A 22606-nucleotide genomic window follows, 5' to 3' on the forward strand; every position below is an offset into this window, starting at 1 on the left:
CCTATTTTCTTCTAATTTAAATGTTGTGAAATGATCCTAAGAAGTGCATTCTGTGGCATTATTAAATATGCAGAAGTGGCAGTACATTTGAAGGTGGAGTAAACAATTTAGACTGGAGGAAGACAGTCTTCTTAAACAAGTCATTCTGCTGATTGTTTTCGTGTGGCCACACTTTAAAGGCTTGGCAGAGAAACTTAATTCCTTTTGCATGCAGTTTCTGCTCTTAACGACTTAAACAGAAAAGATGGACTACCAGGAACAGGTAAGATTGCACATTTACAGAATTATCTGATGTGTGGTTTGAATAGTTCAAATTCAAGTTTAGAAACTTGTCAAATCTGCATTATTTTATGTCACTTTAAGTTTGACTAGGTTCCATTTGATGCTTTATTAGAATATACTTGCAATATTTTTCTGAATATTATTTATCAAGCAGCAGAATCATTTCAAATGGCTTGGGATTTTTATTGATAATACAACTCAAGTTTTATGTTGAAATTAAACATTAAAGTATCTCTCCTATTATATATTATGTTGACCTATGGCCGGTGCACCATTTTACATAAAAAACCCTGTAAAAACAATGTATTTTATTTGAAAGTTTTGTGATTTTTCTACAAGTACCCCACATTAGAAAAAAATATTTTCTATTTCCATGAAGGTTGTACGTATTTAGGGTACACCGGTCATCCTTTAGGTCAATTTTGACCTGTCTGAAAACATTTTTTTCACCACAATCTACTCGCACACACATTCACACTCCAATATCCCCCCTCAAACATACACAATAATAATCTGCTTCTTTAACTTTTAGAAATAATTGCTAAAAACATTTTGCAGGTACTTTTACCATTGGAAAATATACTCTTTACTTTAATCTAAAGCAAAAGTTTGCCTCAAAGACTGCACCGATGAGGGAAACCCTAGAACAAGAGTGTCCAAACTCGGTTCTGGAGGGCTGGTGTCCTGCATAGTTTAGCTCCAACTTACTTCAACACACCTTCCTGGAAGGTTTTGTGTACCTAGAATATGCTTGATTAGCTGCTTTCGGTGTGTTTAATTGGGGTTGAAACTACAAAATGCATCCCTAACCTAGATATTCACAGAGTTTATAGTGAAGATAATGTTCCTTCATGCAGAATAGATTTGAGGACTTAACTAAACCACTTTTTTATAGCTGTTTAGTTAATGTGGGTCATTTTTGACCAGAGGGGCAAACAATGTTTAAGCTACAGAATTGTAAGAAAACATGAGGGTTAAAACTATTCTCTAGTTTCACTTTAACTGTATGCCACTATGATTTAAAGAATCAAGTTCCTGAAAGAATGCTGCTGTCATGTTGTCAAACTTGTGAAGCATGTAACTTCAGCTGCATACTGTCAGAGAATCCTGACTGGCCGATACTGTGATGTACAGGTTGAAAATGTTATATCCAGTGCGCAGCTTGGAGATTTAATCGAGTTCTCGTATCCCATTGGCTACTCACACTGGGGTGTGTACGAGGGAGATGGATACGTTCTGCACTTTGCTGTTGCTGGTAAGTTAATAATTAATAAATAATTCCTTATTTCCAGGAATTGGGGAGGGGAGATATCCTCAACTACCACCAGTGTGCAGCATCCAACTGCAGGCATTCTGGACACACCAACTGATTGGTGGATGAAAGGAGATAGGGTGATGGAGACAATTATGGGGAGTATTAGCATAGAAGGTGGACAGATAATAGGCATGTAGTGACAACTATTCCCAACTGATGAGCATGTTGTTACAAAATGTCTATGACAGTAGTAAATGTTAACATATTTTTATAATGTTGAACACGCATGTGAACACAGGGAGAACATGCAAACTCCACACAGAAATGCCAAATGGCCCAGCCGGGACTCAAACCAGCGACCTTCTTGCAGTGAGGCGACAGTGCTAACCACTAAGCCACATTTAAATATTTCATTTAATATTTCATATACATAAATACTGGCATACAAATATTATAATTGTTAAATGGCTGAGATGTTGCTGGCATGAAAAACTTTAATTAATTATGAAAGATATTGGCTCTGCTGTCATTTAGTTATTCCTGTTTGATGTTGTGCAATAAGGAAGTCAATTAACATCTCTTCCCCATTCTTAGGCTCAGTTTGAGCTTTAGCATCTTGGTTGCGCTCCACCTCACTTTTACACACCCTCCAACTTCCCTGAGCACTTCCTTTCAGGGGAAATCCCCACCATCATTTAAAAAAAGTGCATTCCACTTTAATTTTGACTGAGTCGCTTCAAATGTCCACCCCAGGACCTATATGTCCCAGAACCCAATGAGACTGTGAGGTACAGTGTAGTTCTAAACAATCTGTGGTTCTAAAGAACAGACAAGTCAAATAAACTATACACTACCGGCCAAAAGTTTGGGGTCGGTATGATTTTTAAATGTTTTAAAACAAGCTTATCCTGCTCAACAAGGCTGTGTTTGTTTAATCAAATATACAGTGTAAATTGTAAAACTGTGAAATGATAGTACACTATAAAATAACTCTTCAAAAATTGTTTATAATTTAGTTTAATCATTTATTCCAGTGATTTCAAAGATGAATATTCAGCTTCATTACTCGTCTTCAGAGTCACATGATCCTTCAGAAATCACTGTAATATTAATTATTATTATTATTATTATTATTATTATTATTATTATTCACTCGTTCATTAATTTTTAATTTTTTTTTTTTTTTTGCTTAATCCCTTTATTAATCAGGGGTCGCCACAGTGAAATGAACCTCCAACTTATCCAGCATGTGTTTTACGCAGCGGATGCCCTTCCAGCCACAACCCAACACTGGGAAACACTTATACACACACATACACTACGGCCAATTTAGCTTGTTTAATTCACCTACCGCATGTCTTTAGACTTGTGGGGGAAACCGGAGCACCTGGAGGAAACCCATGCGAACATGGGGCCGGGGCTCGAACCAGCGACCCTCTTGCTGAGAGGTGATCGTGCTACCCACTGCACCACAGTGACACTTATTATTATTATATTTTTTTATTATTTGTTTCATTATTATTATTATTATTATTATTATTATTATCATCATTATAAATATTATTTGTAATAGCTGGTCTCTCATCTGTAATCATTAATAAGCCAATCAGATTAATCCAAACTCACTAGCCAGTCTAAAAATACTCCCTTATCTTCGGTTTTCTTAAGAAAAAGAAAACCGAAGATAAGGGAGTATTTTTAGACTGGCTAGTGAGTTTGGATTAATCTGATTGGCTTATTAATGATTACAGATGAGAGACCAGCTGCGATTAATCATTTTATGTGCTTCTCTTGAAAATAGTTTATGATGCTTCACTTAACAATTTAACTTTTTTTTTTTTTAACATTTAATAAATGCCACCTTGATGAACCGAATAATTTTCTAGATGCCAATAGCCTAGTGGTTAGTGCGTCGACACATAGTACCAAGGTTCCTGGCTCGAGGTCCTTTGCAGATCCTTACCCTATCTCTGCTCCCCACACTTTCCTGTCTGTAAAATCTCCACTGTCCTATCAATAACGGCGAAAACCCCTGAAAAAATACATGAGTAAATAAAACTAAAATTAATTATAAATAAAATTAATCATAAAAATAAAAACCGAACCCGAACTTTTGACCACAAATTGTCATGTAAAATAAAGAAACAAAATTACATTGCTCATGTGTATACACGCACACACACACACACACACACACCTTACAAACAGCTCCAAGATATCCAATCTGTTGTGCCTGAATACTAGCATTTACAAATCGGTGCCAGTTAGTACATGACTGCAGTGATTGGCTAATCACTTGGCTGATAGTTTAGCTAGCACTGAACAAATGGTGAAAAAATTACAAACCACATCAAAGTAAACTGCTTTACATAAATACCTGAGTGTTTTTCACACAAATAAAAAAAAATCTATAAAATAATCCTTGATATGCAAACATGTAATCGTTTGAACTATTTAGCTATGATGTCATTTTAAAAACGATTAATAAAATACATGAAAAATATTAGTTCCAGTTTTGATTTTGTACAATACTTAAACACCTTTCTTCCCCATTCTCATGCACAGTATGAACAATGGCAACTTGGCTCTGTTCCACACTCATGAACTGCTTTAAGCACTAACCCATGTTCCCCACTGCCAGTGTGTTCCACTTTAATTTTGACCAAGGGAGCAACACCAATGTACACCACTGATTTTGCTTGCATGTCAAGATTTTTTGAATACTAGAGAAAGTAGATTATATTGCAATAGTTTTCTACCTCCACAAAACATCACTCTTATCTGTATTTTTATTTAACTTATTATTGTTAACAATGAATTATTCCCTGTTATCAACAACTGCTTTTTTGAGCTGAGAAATATGATACATCAAAATTAAAACAATTATTAGAATTAAAACTCACAATCACAATAACTGCTAAAGTTAATTATTCTTAATATTGACATGAATATGTGTTTGAATTTGTTGCTGCATAGTTAATGTTTATTGGCACAGATGTGATGGGGAGGAAAATTTACAACATGCGTTTAGTCAATAAAACACTTCCGCAAAGGATTCACCTGTGTATCTTCGGTCATGCCCTCACGTTCCCAGCAGGTACACAACATCATAAGACATTAATATTAGGTTAGATTAAGGTCATGGCATCAGGTGACCAAAACTCAATGTCTAGCCAGAGTCTAAGGACGTTATTTTGATGTCCAATAACGACGCCAAATAACGTTGATATTTGGTTGATTAGGTTGTGTTGGAAAGTGACCAAAATCCAATGTCTGACTGATGTCATAGTGGTAACATCCACACAACGTCAAGGTGTAACATGATTAGACATTGATATTTGGTTGTTTTTAGGTTGGACATTGATGTCAGCCTGACGTTGGGTTCTGAAGTCAACTCGATTTTCATTTTTAAAAAAATCCAACGTCCCCATGATGTTGGGGTACAACGTCAATATGACATCATGTTGACGTCCTGTGCCTGCAGGGTTGTTACCCTGATGAAGACTATCTGTCTTTAATGCACCAGATCTGGCTCTAGGACCAAGCCGGATCTCAGCCAGATCTGTCTGATAGTGTCTGTGCCAGACTTTGGCCACATAAAACCATGCATTACTTTAACAGGGAGTAAGCCACATATAGGCTGGATCTATGTGTTGGTTTTAGGCCGAGGACCCAAGCGTAAAGTGGGCCGGGTCATATGCCAGGTTATTTTATTTCTATTTCTATCTTGGTTGTGTCACATAAACAAGACGGAAGGAAGTTTGCAAGTGAAGGCATTAAAAATTGGTCTGGTATGCAGCCCCTGTCATGTCTATACTTCTAAATGCAGTCAAATGCTGCCATGTGATTGGCTGATTTGATATTTGTATTAAAGGGGTTGTTCATCAAAAATAAAAATGCATTAGCCATTTAATGACCCCTTTTCAAGTCGGTGCAAACCTTAATGGGTTTCTTTACTCAGTTGAACATATAGGTGAATTGGATGAACTAAACTGACCTTAGTGTATGAGTGTGTGTGAATGCGAGAGTGTATGGGTGTTTTCCAGTACTGGGTTGTGGCTGAAAGGGAATCCGCTGTGTAAAACATATGCTTAAATAGTTGGCGGTTCATTCAGATATGGCGACCACTGATAAATAAGGAACCAAGTCAAAGGAAAATGAATGAATGAATGAATGTTCAACATCAACAGAAAGTCAAACAGGTTGTCAAGTCAAGTGAAGGGTGTTTAAATGTTGACCGAATGTGTTTTATGTGAGGGAAATGATCTCTTTAACAAGCAGCTGAAGAAGTAAAGTGGCTATTTAGAAAGAATTATATTATATATTTAAACGGCACATGATGTGACCTACTCTGACAGTTTATGCAATGAACTTAATACTAATAATACTAATAATGTATTTATGTGTATCAAAGGATGTGTGAGTATAACTGTATCATTGTGTGTCACTTTATAAGTACGTTATTCTTTTTCAAATTTGACTTTTTCAATTCCAGATGAAAGCAAGGTGATGAGTAGATTTCGGGGATTTCTGCAGACCATCTTCCCTGCTTGTGGTGATCTTCTGCTGGGAGAAACTAAGATACGGCGTCAGCTCCTGGCAGAAGTGAATGTACCTAAAGGAGCGCGTGTTTCAGTGAGCAATAGCCTGCACGATCTACAACCTTCACCTCCGGATGAAATCAGAAGAAGGCTAAATGGCTTAGTGGACAAGGAGTTCACTTACAAACTCCTCACATTTAATTGTGAACACTTTGCCACGTTTGTTCGGTCTGGAAAAGCTGTGTGCAATCAGGTAAAGGCATGACTTCTGTGTTTCAGCAAAAGTGTTCTGTACATTTGAATTGTTCTAACATGGTTATATTGATTGCTTTGTTTTCCAGATTCCAGGAAAAGAAAAAGACAATGAATGTGTGGAAGCTACACAGCTATTTAGTCTCTTTGTGCCAGCATGCTGACCTACTGAATGCCAAAGTAGAGATTGCTACAAAAATAATTTGTGTTTTATAGTAAATATTTTACCACACCACACGAATGCTTCCAGAATTTCTTTGGGAATTTTTTCTTAAAATTCTTCTTCGATGACACAACATGCCTCATTTTCTTCAGTATCTCTGCTTGTATTTTTTGGCCAGTTGGATCTGTTTGGCTGATTTTAGGCACTTTGGAGAGACTATCAGTTTATACCAGCTAAACAATCTTTTTTTATTTCCAGCAAGAATGGAATCATATTGCATGAAGAATAGTTTTTGACTGTCCTTTTTTGATATGGCACATTACTAAGATTTTCCACTGTATACACTACAGTGACTTATATTTGTGTGCATAAATGTATGTATGGGTTGCAGTTGTAACATTATTTGAACTTAATTTGTGTTTTTGTGAACATGACGTGCTCATTGTAAGCCAATCCAAATGATTTTTTGCATATTAAACAAGCATAATTATACAATAACTAGCCCAACACAACAATTAAAGAACAAGCATTTTCCTCTGGATATTTAATTGTAGTCCGTGGACTCAAATGCTGTTGTCTGTATTGTACGTTGCGCATCTTGAAGTATTGCTTTCATTAATTTATTTAATATTAAATTATTCTACATTTGAACATTATTGCGGATAGATAATGCTGCTGGAAGGGCATCCGCTGCATAAAACATATGCTGGATAAGTTGGTGGGTCATTCCGCTGTGGCGGCTCCTAATAAACAGCAGGGGTCACCAATCTCGGTCCTGGAGGGCCGGTGTCCCTCCAGGATTTAGCTCCAACTTGCCTCAACACACCTGCCTGGATGTTTCTAGTATACCTAGGAAGACCTTGATTAGCTTGTTCAGGTGTGTTTGATTAGGGTTGGAGCCAAAACCGGCCCTCCAGGAACAAGTTTGGTGATCACTGAAATAAAGCGACTACGCCGAAGGAAAATGTCAGAGGACCACAGACACGGCGGGAAGCGATCTCGTTTCATACAAATGTAACTGGCGCCATCTGGTGTTAATGAATTTGTCTATAATTCTCTGAATGTATGTTGTAAACTACTGTTCATCTTTGCGAAACCGATTGTTATGGATGTTTTGTGCAACATTTTGGTTAGCAGCAAGTTATTTTAGATTATATAGCTTACAGTTTCTCTTTTTGAAATATAGCTAATGTGATAAAATCTGGTTGGAGGGCTTAATGATGGCAGATGGAAAGAAAGGTCATTCCTGAGCAAGAGCATGCATGTTTCTGAGAGTGGGCAATAAAATTATTTGGGAATTACTTGCACCCATAAATCACACACAGTATAAATATAATGTGTAATAAGAATGTAAATAGGTTAGCTTTTATTTCATGTTGAGATTTAGCTATCTTGTTTTATTTAGTCTACCACAGTAAATTTAAAGCTGAAACAACACTTGATCTGCATAGATTTTTTTTTCTTAAATTTTTCGGCTCAGATTATTTCAAATATACTGATTTTTTTTCATATCTCCATTCTGGGAGTTGTTTTCTTCCTGTTTCTTTGTTCATTATTCTCCACCAGGTTTAGGGTATGTGCCATGATATCCCTGCAGACACACTGCTGTTGAACCTGCAGAGCAATAGGATCACAGAGATTAGGGAGGGAGACTTTACGGGACTCTTTAACCTCTATGTGAGACTTAACATATTTTTATTTCATTATTAATTGTGTGAATTGAGAAATTAATATTGTTAATATGTGTGTCAAATTGATTTACCTCATCATTTACTCACCCTTAAATGATGAGTTTCTTTTTTTCTGCAGAACACAAAAATACTGTACAATATGTAAGTCAATGACGGTTTCCACTACTCTTCAAGATGCTTTTTTCTTTTTTGCTAAAAAAAAAAGAACATCAGACATGTTTAAAAGAAGTGGATAGTGAATAAACGATGACAGAATTTTCATTCTTGGATTAACTATACTTTCAAAAGAATCTGGTTTTTACACCTTTTTTCCAATCAGCTATTCATAACCCCTGCCCCTGACACATTTCACTTTCATGCCCAAAAACCTGCCTTCATCTCTTGTGGAGCTACGGATCCATGACAATCGCATCAAGAAAGAGCCGGCATTTAGCTTCTCAGGCCTTCACAACATGCACGTCATGACTGTGCCAATCACCTTAAAAAAGTTAAAAAGCCAAGGTAACACAAACCATTTGAGGAAACCGATTGCTATAAACCATTTAAGTTAAAAAACTAATCTTAATGAGTACTGTGAACTTAATTCATTTGAGTAAATGAAGCAATTTGAGCACAGTAAACCCCAATAAATGAAGAGAACTCAAACCAACTGAGTACTGTAAAGCTCAATAAGTTAAGGCAACTCAAACTGTTTCAGGATTTTGAGGTAACAACACTCATTTCATTTGATAAAGTTGACTGTTTTACATGGTTCATATGGTGTTGTGTGTCATATGGTTCAAACATTGATTTGTTTTATATTTATTTTTTCTTGCAGAGATGGGTCGTAATCCACTCCAGAACTGTTTTGAACAAGGAGCATTTATGGGCCTGAAGCTGCTCATTTTTAAAGCCAAATTCACCGGGGTTCCCAAAGGTAACAAATAGTCTCAGAAACTAGTTGATTTAATTTAATTTTCAATTTAATTTTCTTTTTATTATCAGTTATTAAAACAGTTGCTGCTTAATATTTTTGCGGAAATCATGCTACATAAATTTCTTTTACTTTGTCCTTTGATCGATTTAAAGCAATAGTTCGCCCAAAAAATAAAAATTAAAAATTAAAAATGAACTACACTGTTCCTATTTACTATGACCTTTTATGTGAAGCTGCTTTGACACAATCTACATTGTATAAGCGCTATACAAATAAAGGTGAATTGAATTGAATTGAATTGAAAAAAATTAAAATCATGCCATCATTTACGGACCCTTAAGTTGTTCCAAATCAGGTTTGCTGTGTACTTGCCATTTAAGTTTTAGTATCACAGTTTCTACCAATAGAAAGAAGATAAAATATATATATCCATATTTTAAACTGTAACACCATTCACAATATTATGTCATACATTCATTCATTCATTTTCTTTTCGGCTTAGTCCCTTTATTTATCTGGGGTCGCCATAGTGCAATGAACCGCCAAATTATCCAGCATATGTTTTAAACAGCAGATGTACTTTTATCACTGGGAAACCATCACACATACACTACGGACAATTAAGCTTACCCAATTCACCTATACCACATATCTTTGGACTGTGGGGGAAACCAGAGCACCCAGAGGAAACAATTCAAACCACTGAGCTGGTGGATCTCAGCCAGTACACCCAGCTGCAGAGGTTACTTTACACATCTCTATTTATTTAGTGTCATTAGCATACAGCATGCATGCAAACAGATTGTATTATGATTACTTCTAGTATGTTTTGGGTGTCGTCAAGTGGTGAAATCCTCCATCTTTGTGTTTAGGTTGGGACTTGGCAGTAACCAGATTCGCCACATTGAGCATAGTGCTGTATCTTACCTCACCAACCTGAGAGAGCTGCACCTGGACAACAACCATCTACCCAGTGTGCCCAGTGGTTTGCCTCATATGAAGTTCACACATTTCTACTGATTCAACCGATTCATTTGAACAACCTCATTAGTACATTTTAGTACGATTTGCTCATCCCCCAATGAGTGGTCTGTTTAGGGCTGGGGTTTGGGGGACATCTTCTTTAAAAATGATCTGTTTTCATACGAATGAAATCATATGAACTAAATTAGCCACTTTCCTAACAAAACACGACATAGTTACGTTTCCTCGTGATCTCAGGCTGGAGAATTAAGTCTATAAAGTAACGTAAAAAGTATACTGGTAGTTTATTACCAGATTATTTACCATAATTTACAACAATGTCCCAGCCAATATGTCCCTTCAAACTATTAAAAATGTCAATAAAAGTCACCTTTTTCAAACTTTTAAACATCAAAACTTAGAAGAAAGTGTAAGGTCCATAATACAATTCAAAAGCATAAATGGAAGAAAAAGAAACAATAATCACAAAATAAATGTAAGTTAATTAATATTAACTTACTTAATCTTAATTCTTTACCTCCATTTAAACAACATCACCAAACTTGGGAAGGATGACTTCTGCCCTTCAGGTCTTCTACAATGGCATCAGTCTCTTTGACAACCCAATCAGGTACTGGGAGGTGCAGGCAGCCCTGTACAAAGATGCTGATATAATTCTGAAGAAAGTGGACTCCATTTAAACAAAGGTGGTTAGCAGTGGTGGAAAGAGCACTGAAAAATCATACTTAAGTTAAAGTACCGTTACTTGCCAAAAATGTAGTGCAAGTAAAGTAAAAGTATCTGTTGTAAATATTACTCAAAGTGTGAGTAAAAAGTAGCCCTTTCAAAAGTACTACGAGTATTACTGAGTATTACGTTGCAAAAAGCTGATGCATTTACATGTAATTGTGGATGTGTGTAAACGTAACATTCTGTAGTGCATTTAGTGATTGCCCAGCACATACATGTCATAAGATGTTAATATAAGTTAGATGTAGGTTGTGATGTCAGGTGACCAAAATTCAATGTCTAGCCAGCGTCTAAGGACGCTATTTTGATGTCCAATAACGACGTGAAATGACGTTGATTTTAGGTTGTGTTAGAAAGTGACCAAAGTCTAACATCGAGTCAACATCTTAAACAACGTCATATTGACGTCAAATACAGACATTTATTCGTCAGGTATGACAACATCTGATAGACGTCATAGTGATAACGTCCACACAACTTCAAGCTGTAACATCATTAGATGCTGATATTTGGTTGATTTTAGGTTTGACATGAATGTCGGCCTGACCTTGGGTTCTGATGTCAACCCCATTTTCATTTTCAAACAAAATGCATCTGATGTCATGTTGATGTCTTGTGCCTGCTGGGTGTTTAAGGCCATTTTGGTCATCATACAGTAAACATCCATCATCTTCTCATCAGTGACATGCATCTAATCAGTCTCTGGGTCAGATTTTGGACATCTTCTCGGACACTTTTAATGCTTCCAAACGGTTTGCTGCAATTATAAATCATCCATGTCCATGAAGTTCATTATGATGTGATTTATCTTCTATGTGCGATTTGATTAGACAGGAATCACAGGACTGATTTTTCTAATCCCCATAGACAGGAAAAAATAGTGTCTGCAGGTTAAAGGAAAGTAGTGGAGTAAAAGTTACCAATACTGCACTAAAAATGTTCTCAAGGCAAAGTAAAAGTAAGCAACACAATATTAAAACTACTTAGTAAAATACAATTTCTGAGGAAAAAGTACTCAATTACAGTAATTTATTTGTAATTTGTTACGTTACACCACTGGTGGTCAGATAACTACTGGTGTATTCAAAATTTTAATGTGTGTAATTATCTGCTAACACGCAGTCCACAAAAAAAAAAAAAAAAAAAAAAAAAAAAAAAAAAACCTGCTGAAATTCAGTTGAGTTGTCTAACATCTTCATTTGCTTATTCATTGATTTAATCTTGAAATAATGAGATCAATTGTCAGTTTGTCATTCTGGCTGGCTGATTGTCACTCATTCGTCATGGGAATACTGTAATAAAGTGGACAGTGTTGTGGATGTTTATCAAAACAGCCAGTCTTAAAGGTGACCTTATTTTGACCTTATTCTAACTTAAATGTTGTAAAATGATTCTAAACAGTGCATTCGGCATGATTTAATAATTTAGCAGAGGTGGCAGTAGATTTGAAGGTGGAGCAGCTTAACATTTCACACTGAAGAAGTCAGTCTTCTCTAACAAGTCATTCTACTGATTGTTTTCGCGTGACCACGCCTTCAGTGCGTGACAGAGAAATTTAAATCCTGCGTGTAGTTTCTGCTCTAAACAGCTCAAAACACGAGAAATGGACTTCAAAGAACAGGTATGTTTGCGCAATTACTTTATCTGATGAATTATCTGACGTGATGTTTGATTAATTCAAGTTCAAGTTCAAAAGTAATATCTGTGTTATCTGTATTACTGTTTGTCACGTTAAAACTGACGAGGTTCCATTAGATTTATGTCGGATATAGGCTATATTTATTTTGGGACAGAACTATTTAAAACGGGTTGAGATTGTTATGCAAATATATACCACTAGAGTTTATTGTTAAAATGACTTTAAGATCATGTAAACAATAATTTTCATTTTAAACGTATGCCACTACAAATGACATATGAATCAAGCTCCTGAAAGAATGCAGGCGTCATGTTGTCAAACTTGTGAAACCTGTAACTTCAGCTTCATACTGGCGGAATCCTGACAGGTTGAAACTGTCGTGCACAGGTTGAACACCTTATACCCAACGCGCAGTTCGGAGATTTAATCGAGTTCTCGTATCCTATTGGCTACGCACACTGGGGCGTGTACGACGGAGATGGATATGTCGTGCACTTTGCTGTTGCAGGTAAGTAGCAAACGATTTTAGTATTAGTCTACTAATTATACGAAACAATTAAATCATGCTATAGTGTAATGTAGCCTATATAAAGATACATAATAGCCATGTAGTGACAAAGTTACCCCAACTGATGTGTGTGTGTAGAGTTTGAATGTTCTCCTCGTGTTTGCGTGGGTTTCCTCCGGGTGACCGGTTTTCTCCACAAATCCAAAGACATGCATAATAGGTGAATTATTGAGTAAGCTAAATTGTCCGTACTGTATGAATGGGAGTGAATGGTTTGTAGCTGGAAGGGCATCCGGTGCGTGAAACATATGCTGGATAAGTTGGCGGTTCATTCCGCTGTGGCGTAATTGAAAAAATATTTTTTTCAAAATTGTCCTAGGACAAGAAATGGGTGTTGTTCTATGGTTTTAGGACAACTTTGATGAATGGTCTTCAACTTAAGATGTTGACTTCAGTATTTTACATATTATAAATATTTCTGTATGACTACATGCAAAAATATGACATATGGACTTATGCAAATCACAAATATTACCTACAAGTTCATGTTTGTACGTCTTAAAATGTCATATATGCTTATACATGTGTACAACATAACTATTGCTCAATGTTTATTTACGTACATAATTTTTAACAATTAGAATTAAAAATATGCACATATGTTAAACTATATTAGTTATAACTTATAATTAAAGTGCTAATAGTTTACCACAAAATGAAAATTCTGCCTTTATTTACCCTCCATTGACTTTTTAAATTTTTTTCTGTTGAACACATTAGAAGACAAAAAAATTGGTGGTAACCTGATTAACATAAAATGTTTGTTCATGATATTTTGTCATATACAGTTGAAGTCACAATTATTAGCCCTCCTATGATTATTCTTTTCTTTTTCAAATATTTCCCAAATCAGAGCAAGGAATTTTCACAGTATTTCCTATAAAATTTATTCTTCTGCAGAAAGTCTTATTTGATTTATTTCGGCTAGAATAAAAGCAGTTTTAAAATTTTTTCAAGCCATTTTAAGCTCGAATTTATTAGTTGTTAGACATGGTGGTGCCCAAGAATATGACTGACTCTACTGCAACCGTGTTTTTCCTGAGGTCCACAAGCATCTCCACTATTTTGAGTGTAATCATCTCTTTTGACTGCTCCAGACAGCCAGCTGCTCAACCTCCTGTCTGTAAGCAGACTCATGTCTATCTTGGATAACTGTAGTGTCCTTCACAAGCTTCAGAACTTTGACAGAGGGATCTGTAGATGTGCAGTTATGTGTATAGAGAGAGAAGAGCAGTGTGGAGAAAACACAACCCTGAGGGGCACCAGCGCTAGTAGTGAGGGTCCTGGATGTGACTTTGCCCAGCCTTGCCTGTTTATAAATTTAATTCAATGTTTATTTCTATAGCACTTTTACATTGTAGATTGTGTCAAAGCAGCTTAACATAGAAGTTCTAGTAAACTGAAATTCTGTCAGACAAGTTTTCAAAATTGGAGTTCAGCTTAGTTCAGTGTGGTTTAATTTTCACTGCTGAAAGGACAAAACACTGAAGACCAAATCCATCGATGTGCAGCTCCACAAGTCTTAAACCAACCAGTGCCGACAGTGGCGAGGAACAAACTTCGCCAATTGACGAAAGTGAAGGAAAAAAAACCTTGAGAGAAACCAGGCTCAGTTGGGCATGACCATTTCTCCTCTTCCCAGTTTGCGGAGTTGCAGTCTAGGTGACTACTGCAGGTGTAAAAGGCAGATCAGGGAGAAGATGATCCAGAAATACGTCACTTAAAACCTGTTTCCTCCCCATTCTGATGCTCAGTTTGAACTTCAGCAGCTTGTCTTGACCATGTCTAAATGCACTGACCTGCTGCCATGTGATTTGCTGTTTTGATATTTGTATTACTACTTCAACACTACTTTTTTTTACATTTACTGGCCCTCGGGTTGTTACAAACCATTATAACTTTCTTTGTTCAGCTGAACACAAAAGAAGATATTTTGAAGAAAGTTGGAAACTGGTTATTATTGATATCTATAGTAGAACTATCCCTTTATGAAGCAGTTAAGAAGTGAAGGCTGTTTGTAAAGCAATTTGAAATGGCACATGATGTGACACTGTGACAATGAACCTGATGATAATAATAATTATAATAATAGTATAATATCATATTTATATGTATAAATGGATATGTGAGTACATTATAACCTATTATTTTGTTTAATTTTATAAGTGATTTCTTATTCTTGATTTCTTATATCGCTCTTATACTATTAACAGCTCTCTTAAGCTCTTACAACAGCCTCATATTTAGCTTTTCCCATTCCAGATGAAAATAAAGTGATGAATACATTTCGGGGATTTCTGCAGACTGTCTTCCCCGTTTGTGGTGATCTTCTGCTTGGAGAAACTAAGATACGGCGTCAGCTCCTGGCAGAAGTGAACGTACCAAAAGGAGCGCGTGTTTCAGTGAGCAATAGCCAGCATGATATTCAGCCTTCACCTCCAGATGAAATCAGAAGAAGGCTAAATGGCTTAGTGGACAGGGAGTTCACTTACAAACTCCTCACATTTAATTGTGAACACTTTGCCACGTTTGTTCGCTCTGGAAAAGCTGTGTGCAATCAGGTAAAGACATGACTTCTGTGTTTCAGCATTTGAATTATTCAAATTACATTTGAATTATTCTGCTTATATTGATTGTTTTTTTTTAACAGATTCCAGGAAAACCAAAAAACAAGGAATGTGTGGATGCTACAGAACTATTCAGCGCCTTTGTGCCAGCATATTGACCTGCTGAATGCCAAAGTAGAGATTGCTACAAAAATTATTTATTGTGTTTCACTATGGATATTTTACAACACCACACGACTGCTTCTAGAATCCAGTTTTTTATGACATAAGAAATGTTTCTCACTTCCTTCAGAATCTCTGCTTTTTTTGGTCTCCCAGGCTGGCCAGGTGGATCTTTTAAAATGCTCTTAGGCACTTTGGATTGGAGATATCAGCTTATTCCAGCTAAGGAGTGTTTTTTTCCAGTAAGAATGTAATCAAATTGTATGAAAAATGTTCTGACTGCCAACCTGATTTCACCAAGTAGGACATGTTCCTGGATTAACATCCATGTTGATCCTGGAACAACATTTCAATCAGCCAATCACAATTAAGGAATACGATTACAGTTTATGTTAAGTTTAGGTTTATGCACTTCTACATGATTGTTATTCAACTATTATTCCCCTCTGATTTTGGGAATAATTTACAGTTATGATTGGGTATTTATTAGGGGTAGGGAATAGGTATGGATTACATTTTCCAACAAAAATTACGTTCCAGGATCAACATCTGTTAATCCAGGATCGCAGCATGGCAAAATCATGACGTTCGTTTCTGACTGCTTTTGTTTACTTTTTAACTAATATGGCGCATATCTTCACTAATATTTACCATAGTTTATGCTACAGTTAGTCATTTTGTTTGTGTAAATGTGTGTTTGGTTGCAGGGAAGTTTTCTATTGAAACCCTTAGATTGTCTAATGTCAATTCTTTGTTTTTCTATTAATAACCATAAACTGATCTTCTCAGAACATTCTATGAACCAAACATTCATAAATGTAAATGCACTGTAAAAATCCAGGGTTCCACCCAATTCATTCATGTTGTCCCAACACAAATCGATTTAGTTAACACTTTTAACAAATTTATGTGGATTACACATAAAAAAAAAATGTTGTCCCAATGAAATCTCAAGAATTGTGTTGTTTCAGCTCATTCAGTCATTTTCTTTTCAGCTTAGTCCCTTTATTAATCTGGGGTCGCCACAGCGAAATTCATCGCCAACTTATCCAGCACATTTTTACGCAGCGAATGCCCTTCCAGCCGCAATCCATCTCTGGGAAACATCCACACACACTACGGACAATTTATCTTACCCAATTCACCTGTACTGCATGTCTTTGTACTGTGGGAGAAACCGGAGCACCTGGAGGAAACCCACGTGAACGCAGGGAGAACATACAAACTCCACACAGAAACGCAGGGGCTCAAACCAGCAACCCAGCGACCTTCTTGCTGTGAGGCGACAGCACTTCCTACTGCGCCACTCATTTTAAATAAGGAGTTTGAACAAGTAAAAAACATTTTTTGAGTGTGGCTTTTAATTATGATATAGTCATATTATCTACCCCAGAATACATTAAATGTTATTATATTATGGGGCTGTTGGTTGCTTGATTACAAGTGAAGTTTATTTCTAAACTAATTCCGAGAGGATCACATGCTTATGATTGACCATGGCTGGTCGTGCATTAGCCAACACATGATTCTCTAATCAGATGATTCCTAACACACTATAAAAACCAGAGTTTCTTACCTCAGTTATCTTCAGGTTGAAGAATCCCATTTCCACCCCTACTCCTTCTCTATTTTCCTAGATAAGACGGCATGGTGGCTCACTGGTTAGCACTGTTGCCTCACAGCAAGAAGGTCACTGGTCCTTACTATGTTTCTGTGTTGTTTACATGTTCTCCCCGTGCTCACATGGGTTTCCCTCGGGTTCCTCCCACAGTCCAAAAACATGCGATATAAGTTAATTGATTAAACCAAATTGGCAAAGAAAATTAACTCTTAAACAGGCTCTTATTTTTATCCCTCCATAGCAAAGTTTATCCCTTCATAGCAAAACCAATAATCAGTCATAGGCCTAACAAATCTGTCCTAACTAAACCAGGGGAGTTCCTGAGACCTACCTAAGCTTCAAATGGGAGGAAGCCTTGGGCTCAAATCTTCTGAGCTCAGGGCTCTCTCCCGGGACAGCATGCCAAACATGCCTTGTTATCAATTATCAGCTAAGTGTGACCTCTTAAATTGGTTGTTGAACATCTAAGGTGTGTAATTATTTTCAAGACACAGGTGGTTTCAGTCAGGTCTTGACCATTACAGTTCCATAAAACTATACTCTATACTAGTATATAACTATACTAGTTATTTTACAGCCTGTCAAAAAAGCTAATCAATACAAAACAAAAGGCTTTGGTTGAGATGAAATTAGTCCTACCCACAGGAGCAGTTGAGGACAAAAATCTAACAAGTCTTGAAATACAACATCTCAACTCATCTCATCACTAGGTGTGGTAGACCATTTTGAGGATGTAAACAAAAACAATGCTCCCAGCGTATTTCCTGTTTTATATTTTTAATTTCTAGAGCTTCTGAGATTCCAAAAAGATCCACATACTGATAAATAATGTTATGATAGATGTATTAACGTTAAGTTATGATTGAATTGCCTTTTGTTACAGTTATGAATAAACTGGAAATGTTCATGGGCCAGTGAACACTATATTGAAATGGTCTTTCATTTTGTTTAATTACTAGAAAATAATGCATCACCACTATGCATATGTTATTTTATAATAGATTAAGCAGCCCATTGTCAATTAAAGCTTAATTTATAAGTATATTTGCTAAAATTATATTTTCTTTTGTACATTTTTTTATTTATATATGCGTCTATAAGGAATAACACAGAAAAGCGTCCTCCACTGATCTATTAGATCTATTATTCATGGATCTATTAAAATGGGCTATATGCACAGCTAGTGTTTTTTAGCCATTGATAAACTTCCTGTTAAAGTCTGTCATATTTTAAAGGCATGTTGAGGGAAATTGGATATAATGCAGTGCTTCTTGTCCGGTCTGAGACCGACTTCATATTGTATTTCTATGAAGCTGTGAAGATCGCTGATTTTTAATGGAAAAATCAGTTCACCGGAAGCGATGAGGCTGGCTGGCTGAAATTAAAAGTCCATGTGATGTGCAAATACCCCATTGAGAGCTGTACTAATAACTAGTAAGCTAATTAATTCATTGTGTTTTAGATGAAACTGTGGTTATCAAGAGGCTTTTTCTTAAGATACAATGGGCAATAATGTTTTTCATAATTTTCCTAAATCAGAAAATAAATATTTATGTTCTTTACAAAGACCCATCATCAGTTATCTATCCCTTACATAATACGTGTATTTGCTGAAGATTTAATTAAATTTTCATCTGCTTTTCCGGGACCGGGTTGCAGGTGCAACAGTCTTAGGAGTGAACCCAAGACTTTCCTCTCCCCAGTCACTTCCTCCAGCTCCTCCGGGGGGGATCCCGAGGCGTTCCTAGGCCAGCCGAGAGACATAGTCCCTCCAACGTGTCCTGGGTCTTCCCCGAGGCCTCCTCCCGGTGGGACATGCCTGGAATACCTCCCTAGGTAGGTGTCCAGGAGGCATCCGAAACAGATGCCCGAGCCATCTTAGCTGAATTCTCTCAATGTGGAGGTGCATCGGCTCTACTTCGAGCTCCTCCCAGGTGACAGAGCTTCTCACCCTATCTATAAGGGTGCGCCCTGCCACCCTGCTAAGAGAGCTAATTTCAGCAGCTTGTATCCGAGATTTTGTTCTTTTGATCATGACCCAAAGCTCATGACCATAGGTGAGAGCAGGAACGTAGATAAACCGGTAAATTAAGAGCTTTGTCTTTCGGCTCAGCTCCTTCTTTACCACAATTGACCAGTACATTACCCGCATTACTGCTGCCGCTGCTCAGATCCACCTGTCAATCTCATATTCCATCCTTCCCTCACTTGTAAACAAAACACCAAGATAATTGAATTCCTCCACCTGGGGTAAGGACTTTCCTCAAACTTGGAGATGGCAAACCACCTTTTTCAGGTGGAGCACCATGGCCTCAGACTTGGAGGTGCTGATTCTCATCCCAGTGGCATCACACTCAGCAAAAACCACCCCAGTGCATCCTGGAGGTTTGATGAAGCCAATAGAACAACATTGTCTGTGAACAACAGAGATGAAATTCTGTGGTCGACGAAGCGGACCCCCTCCAGCCGGTCGAATGCCTTCTTCAAGTCCACAAAACCCATGTGGACTGCTTGGGCATACTCCCACGCATGACACTTACGTGAGTGTAAAATCCAATTTATTTCTACTCCATATCAGCCATAAAAAGAGAATAAAAATTGCAAAACTTTTAAATACATACAATCCTTAAAGTTTTTAAACATATTTTTTATAAAATACAATAACTATAAAACTAATTGTATTTTGATGAAACTGTGGTTACCATGGTGATTTCTCTCAAAGTAAACGGTGCAATGTACTGTAGTGCTTTTCATTATAAAAATACATTTTTTATTTTCTTTACGAAGACTATTGATTAATTGTATTTTTTCTTGTGAATTAATTTATAACATCAGTAAAAACCCTGTTTAATACCCACCACCAGAATGTATTGTCTTTTCAATAAAGAAGAACTGTTTCCTACATTCCCCGGATGTTGCCCCACGCTTGCTCATGTCCCGGATGTACCTACATTTTAGTAGAGGAACAAAAAATGGGCTCATTACCAAGCTTCACCAAACCGTTTAAATTATCCCCACACACGATTATTGTAGATGTATGAGGACCGGAGCGCACTTTTGAGCAGAGTCCACGTCTGTAGTCGCCGTGCCTGTAAAGTGATTCATGAAATTGAAGAGGTAAGGCAGTTGTGTACATTCAGTGTTGCTACACGCTGTTGACGTTAGCAAACCAGCAGTCGGTTGCTAAGCGAGTTTATATCGATACCAAATAACGTTTAAGTATATTTAAGAGCACTAAAACACTCGAGGGGATCGCAGTTCAATATTCACTTGGAAATTATAGATAATCTTAAAATATCACGGTCTTGTTCAGCCCCTCCTTGTGTATGCTTAGCAGCAGGCTAACACAGCTGTGAGGATAGATTTCAGCTGATTGTAACTGCTTCATCTTTCTTTCTATTAAGAGTTTGTTTAAAACCTACATGTAAAAAAGTTCTTTATTACCGTTTTGAATACCATGATATGGAGTCAAATGTTTAATTCATTATCCTGTTATTTTGATAGTCACCATCTTAAACCTGTTAGGTGTTAATTAGTAAGCTAATCATGTTATAACTTCACTGTTTTTCTACCTTAAATTTAATCTGGAGTTGTTTAATAGTTTAAGTACAGCACAATTGACCAAAAATGTTTGTTTTCTACAGTAGTTATACTCAGACTGAGGCACTATTTGTAGATGAGGTAATTGTATACATGTATGAATGGTGTTCTTTATAAGTATAGATATAGTATAATGAGTTTAAATATTAATTATAACTAATTAAAATGTTCTAGACGTTTTATAACATGCTTTTTGTTGGCTATGCAGATGATATAAAACCATATAGTTCATATAAATTTATGCTTCCCACAGGTTTGAAATATACTTGCGGTGGTGACAATAATTTTATTGATTAAACGGTGATATACACTGTTTCTTTTCAATTAAAGTAAAAAAGACATCCACAATTTCTTTTATTTTTATGCTATTCAGGAGCAATGTGCACCTACTGACAGGTAAAATCTGCTTCTCTCTTTCTTTGAAGTTCAAAGCAAACTTGAATGCCGAAGCATTTTAGATATGTATTTATGGTCCACGCCACACTTTCAGCTAGACTTTATTGTAGGGATGAAAGGAATGGTAAGGGAACAGTGGGATGAAGGGGAAGAGAAGTAAGAGGATAAACATTGAACAGGTAGGTAGGTTGATCGGGCATCCTACGATGATGCCCAGAGACTCAGAGTGTGGGTACTGTCTCTGTAATATTTTGGTAGAATGATAATAATCTGAACGTTTCATGTGTAGTAGCTATAAGAATATAAGATCTGTAAAACTTATGTGCCATCAGAATATACATAATCCACGTGCATTTCTATTTACAATAGGAATGTAATCAAAATATAATCAATATTTTAGATGTGATTTTTGTATATAATTTAATGTGACATCAAATTTTGCCTTACTGCATGATTGAGCAACGCCAGCTCTGACAACAAATCTAGAAAACATAGTTGAGCAATAGATCAGCGTCAGCTCAAGTAACAGAGTAAAATTAACCCAGACTATATAATTATTTACTAGTTTTATTGTCATCTTTATTTATCATGTCACATGAATATAAAGATCCCGCAGTGGAGTCAACAACCCAAAGCCTTAACATAACTCCTGTTGTCCTGCAGAGTAAAGTTGGAGGTGAGAGTTGTGGCCGAGCGTGTTGACACAGTTGGAGCTGCTTGACACCGCTGAAAGGGCCTTCCTCCATCCCCCCTCACCCGTCATCTGCTTAGCGAAGAGTGATGACCTCACAGCAGCATGGGAATGCCAACCCTGCCCTCCTCTCGCCACAGAACTCCACATCCAGTCAGGGCAGGCAGCACATTTCACGTTCCCCGATAGACTCGTACTCCCGCTCCGGGCTCTCTTCTCCTCGAAGAGGCTGGGTAGCGGCGTCATCATCTGGAACAACTCATGGTAACTCTCTTGCTCTTTCTCTAAGCCGACTGGCTCCAGCATCCAGCAGTAATTCTTCCTCAACACGGAGACCTGCGTCTGGCCGTGTGGAGCCGTGGCCGGAGGAGGCTGTGGATGACGCGTATGGGCTTTACTCTCTTCACCGCATGTTTGATATAGTTGGCGCACAGCTGACGCACCGTGACGTGCGCGTGCTGTCCTTTCTTTTTGTGGACGTTATTGATGAGTATGAGAGAGGAGGCATAAGGAGTGGACGGGACTTCTTGCTTGCGCTGGAGCGTCAGG

General features: G+C 37.1%; 3 protein-coding genes across 3 annotated transcripts in view; all 3 read left to right on the forward strand.

Annotated features, from left to right (window-relative positions):
• The first annotated feature begins 70 nt into the window (after positions 1-70).
• si:ch211-229n2.6 (uncharacterized protein LOC561916 homolog) lies at positions 71-6565 on the forward strand. The gene is made up of 4 exons (XM_056463940.1): positions 71-262; positions 1417-1537; positions 6033-6331; positions 6420-6565. Exons 1-4 carry the CDS (start codon positions 245-247, stop codon positions 6492-6494), a joined length of 513 nt encoding a protein of 170 aa, XP_056319915.1. The 5' UTR covers positions 71-244; the 3' UTR covers positions 6495-6565.
• Positions 6566-12328: 5763 nt separating this feature from the next.
• LOC130233755 (phospholipase A and acyltransferase 2-like) lies at positions 12329-16706 on the forward strand. Its single transcript, XM_056463941.1, has 4 exons — positions 12329-12434; positions 12840-12960; positions 15283-15581; positions 15671-16706. The coding sequence occupies exons 1-4, from the start codon at positions 12417-12419 to the stop codon at positions 15743-15745; spliced, it is 513 nt and encodes a 170-aa protein (XP_056319916.1). The 5' UTR covers positions 12329-12416; the 3' UTR covers positions 15746-16706.
• Positions 16707-20316: 3610 nt separating this feature from the next.
• Positions 20317-22606, forward strand: part of dedd (death effector domain containing) — a 13056-nt gene continuing 10766 nt past the window's right edge. Inside the window, 2 exon segments of the mRNA XM_056463943.1 lie at positions 20317-20487; positions 22030-22606. The exon segment at positions 22030-22606 is cut by the window's right edge and continues 102 nt beyond it. Coding sequence (XP_056319918.1) covers positions 22147-22606 — 460 coding nt within the window. The 5' untranslated portion in view covers positions 20317-20487; positions 22030-22146.

Source organism: Danio aesculapii, chromosome 8, assembly GCF_903798145.1.
Source record: "Danio aesculapii chromosome 8, fDanAes4.1, whole genome shotgun sequence".
Taxonomy (NCBI): Eukaryota; Metazoa; Chordata; class Actinopteri; order Cypriniformes; family Danionidae; genus Danio; species Danio aesculapii.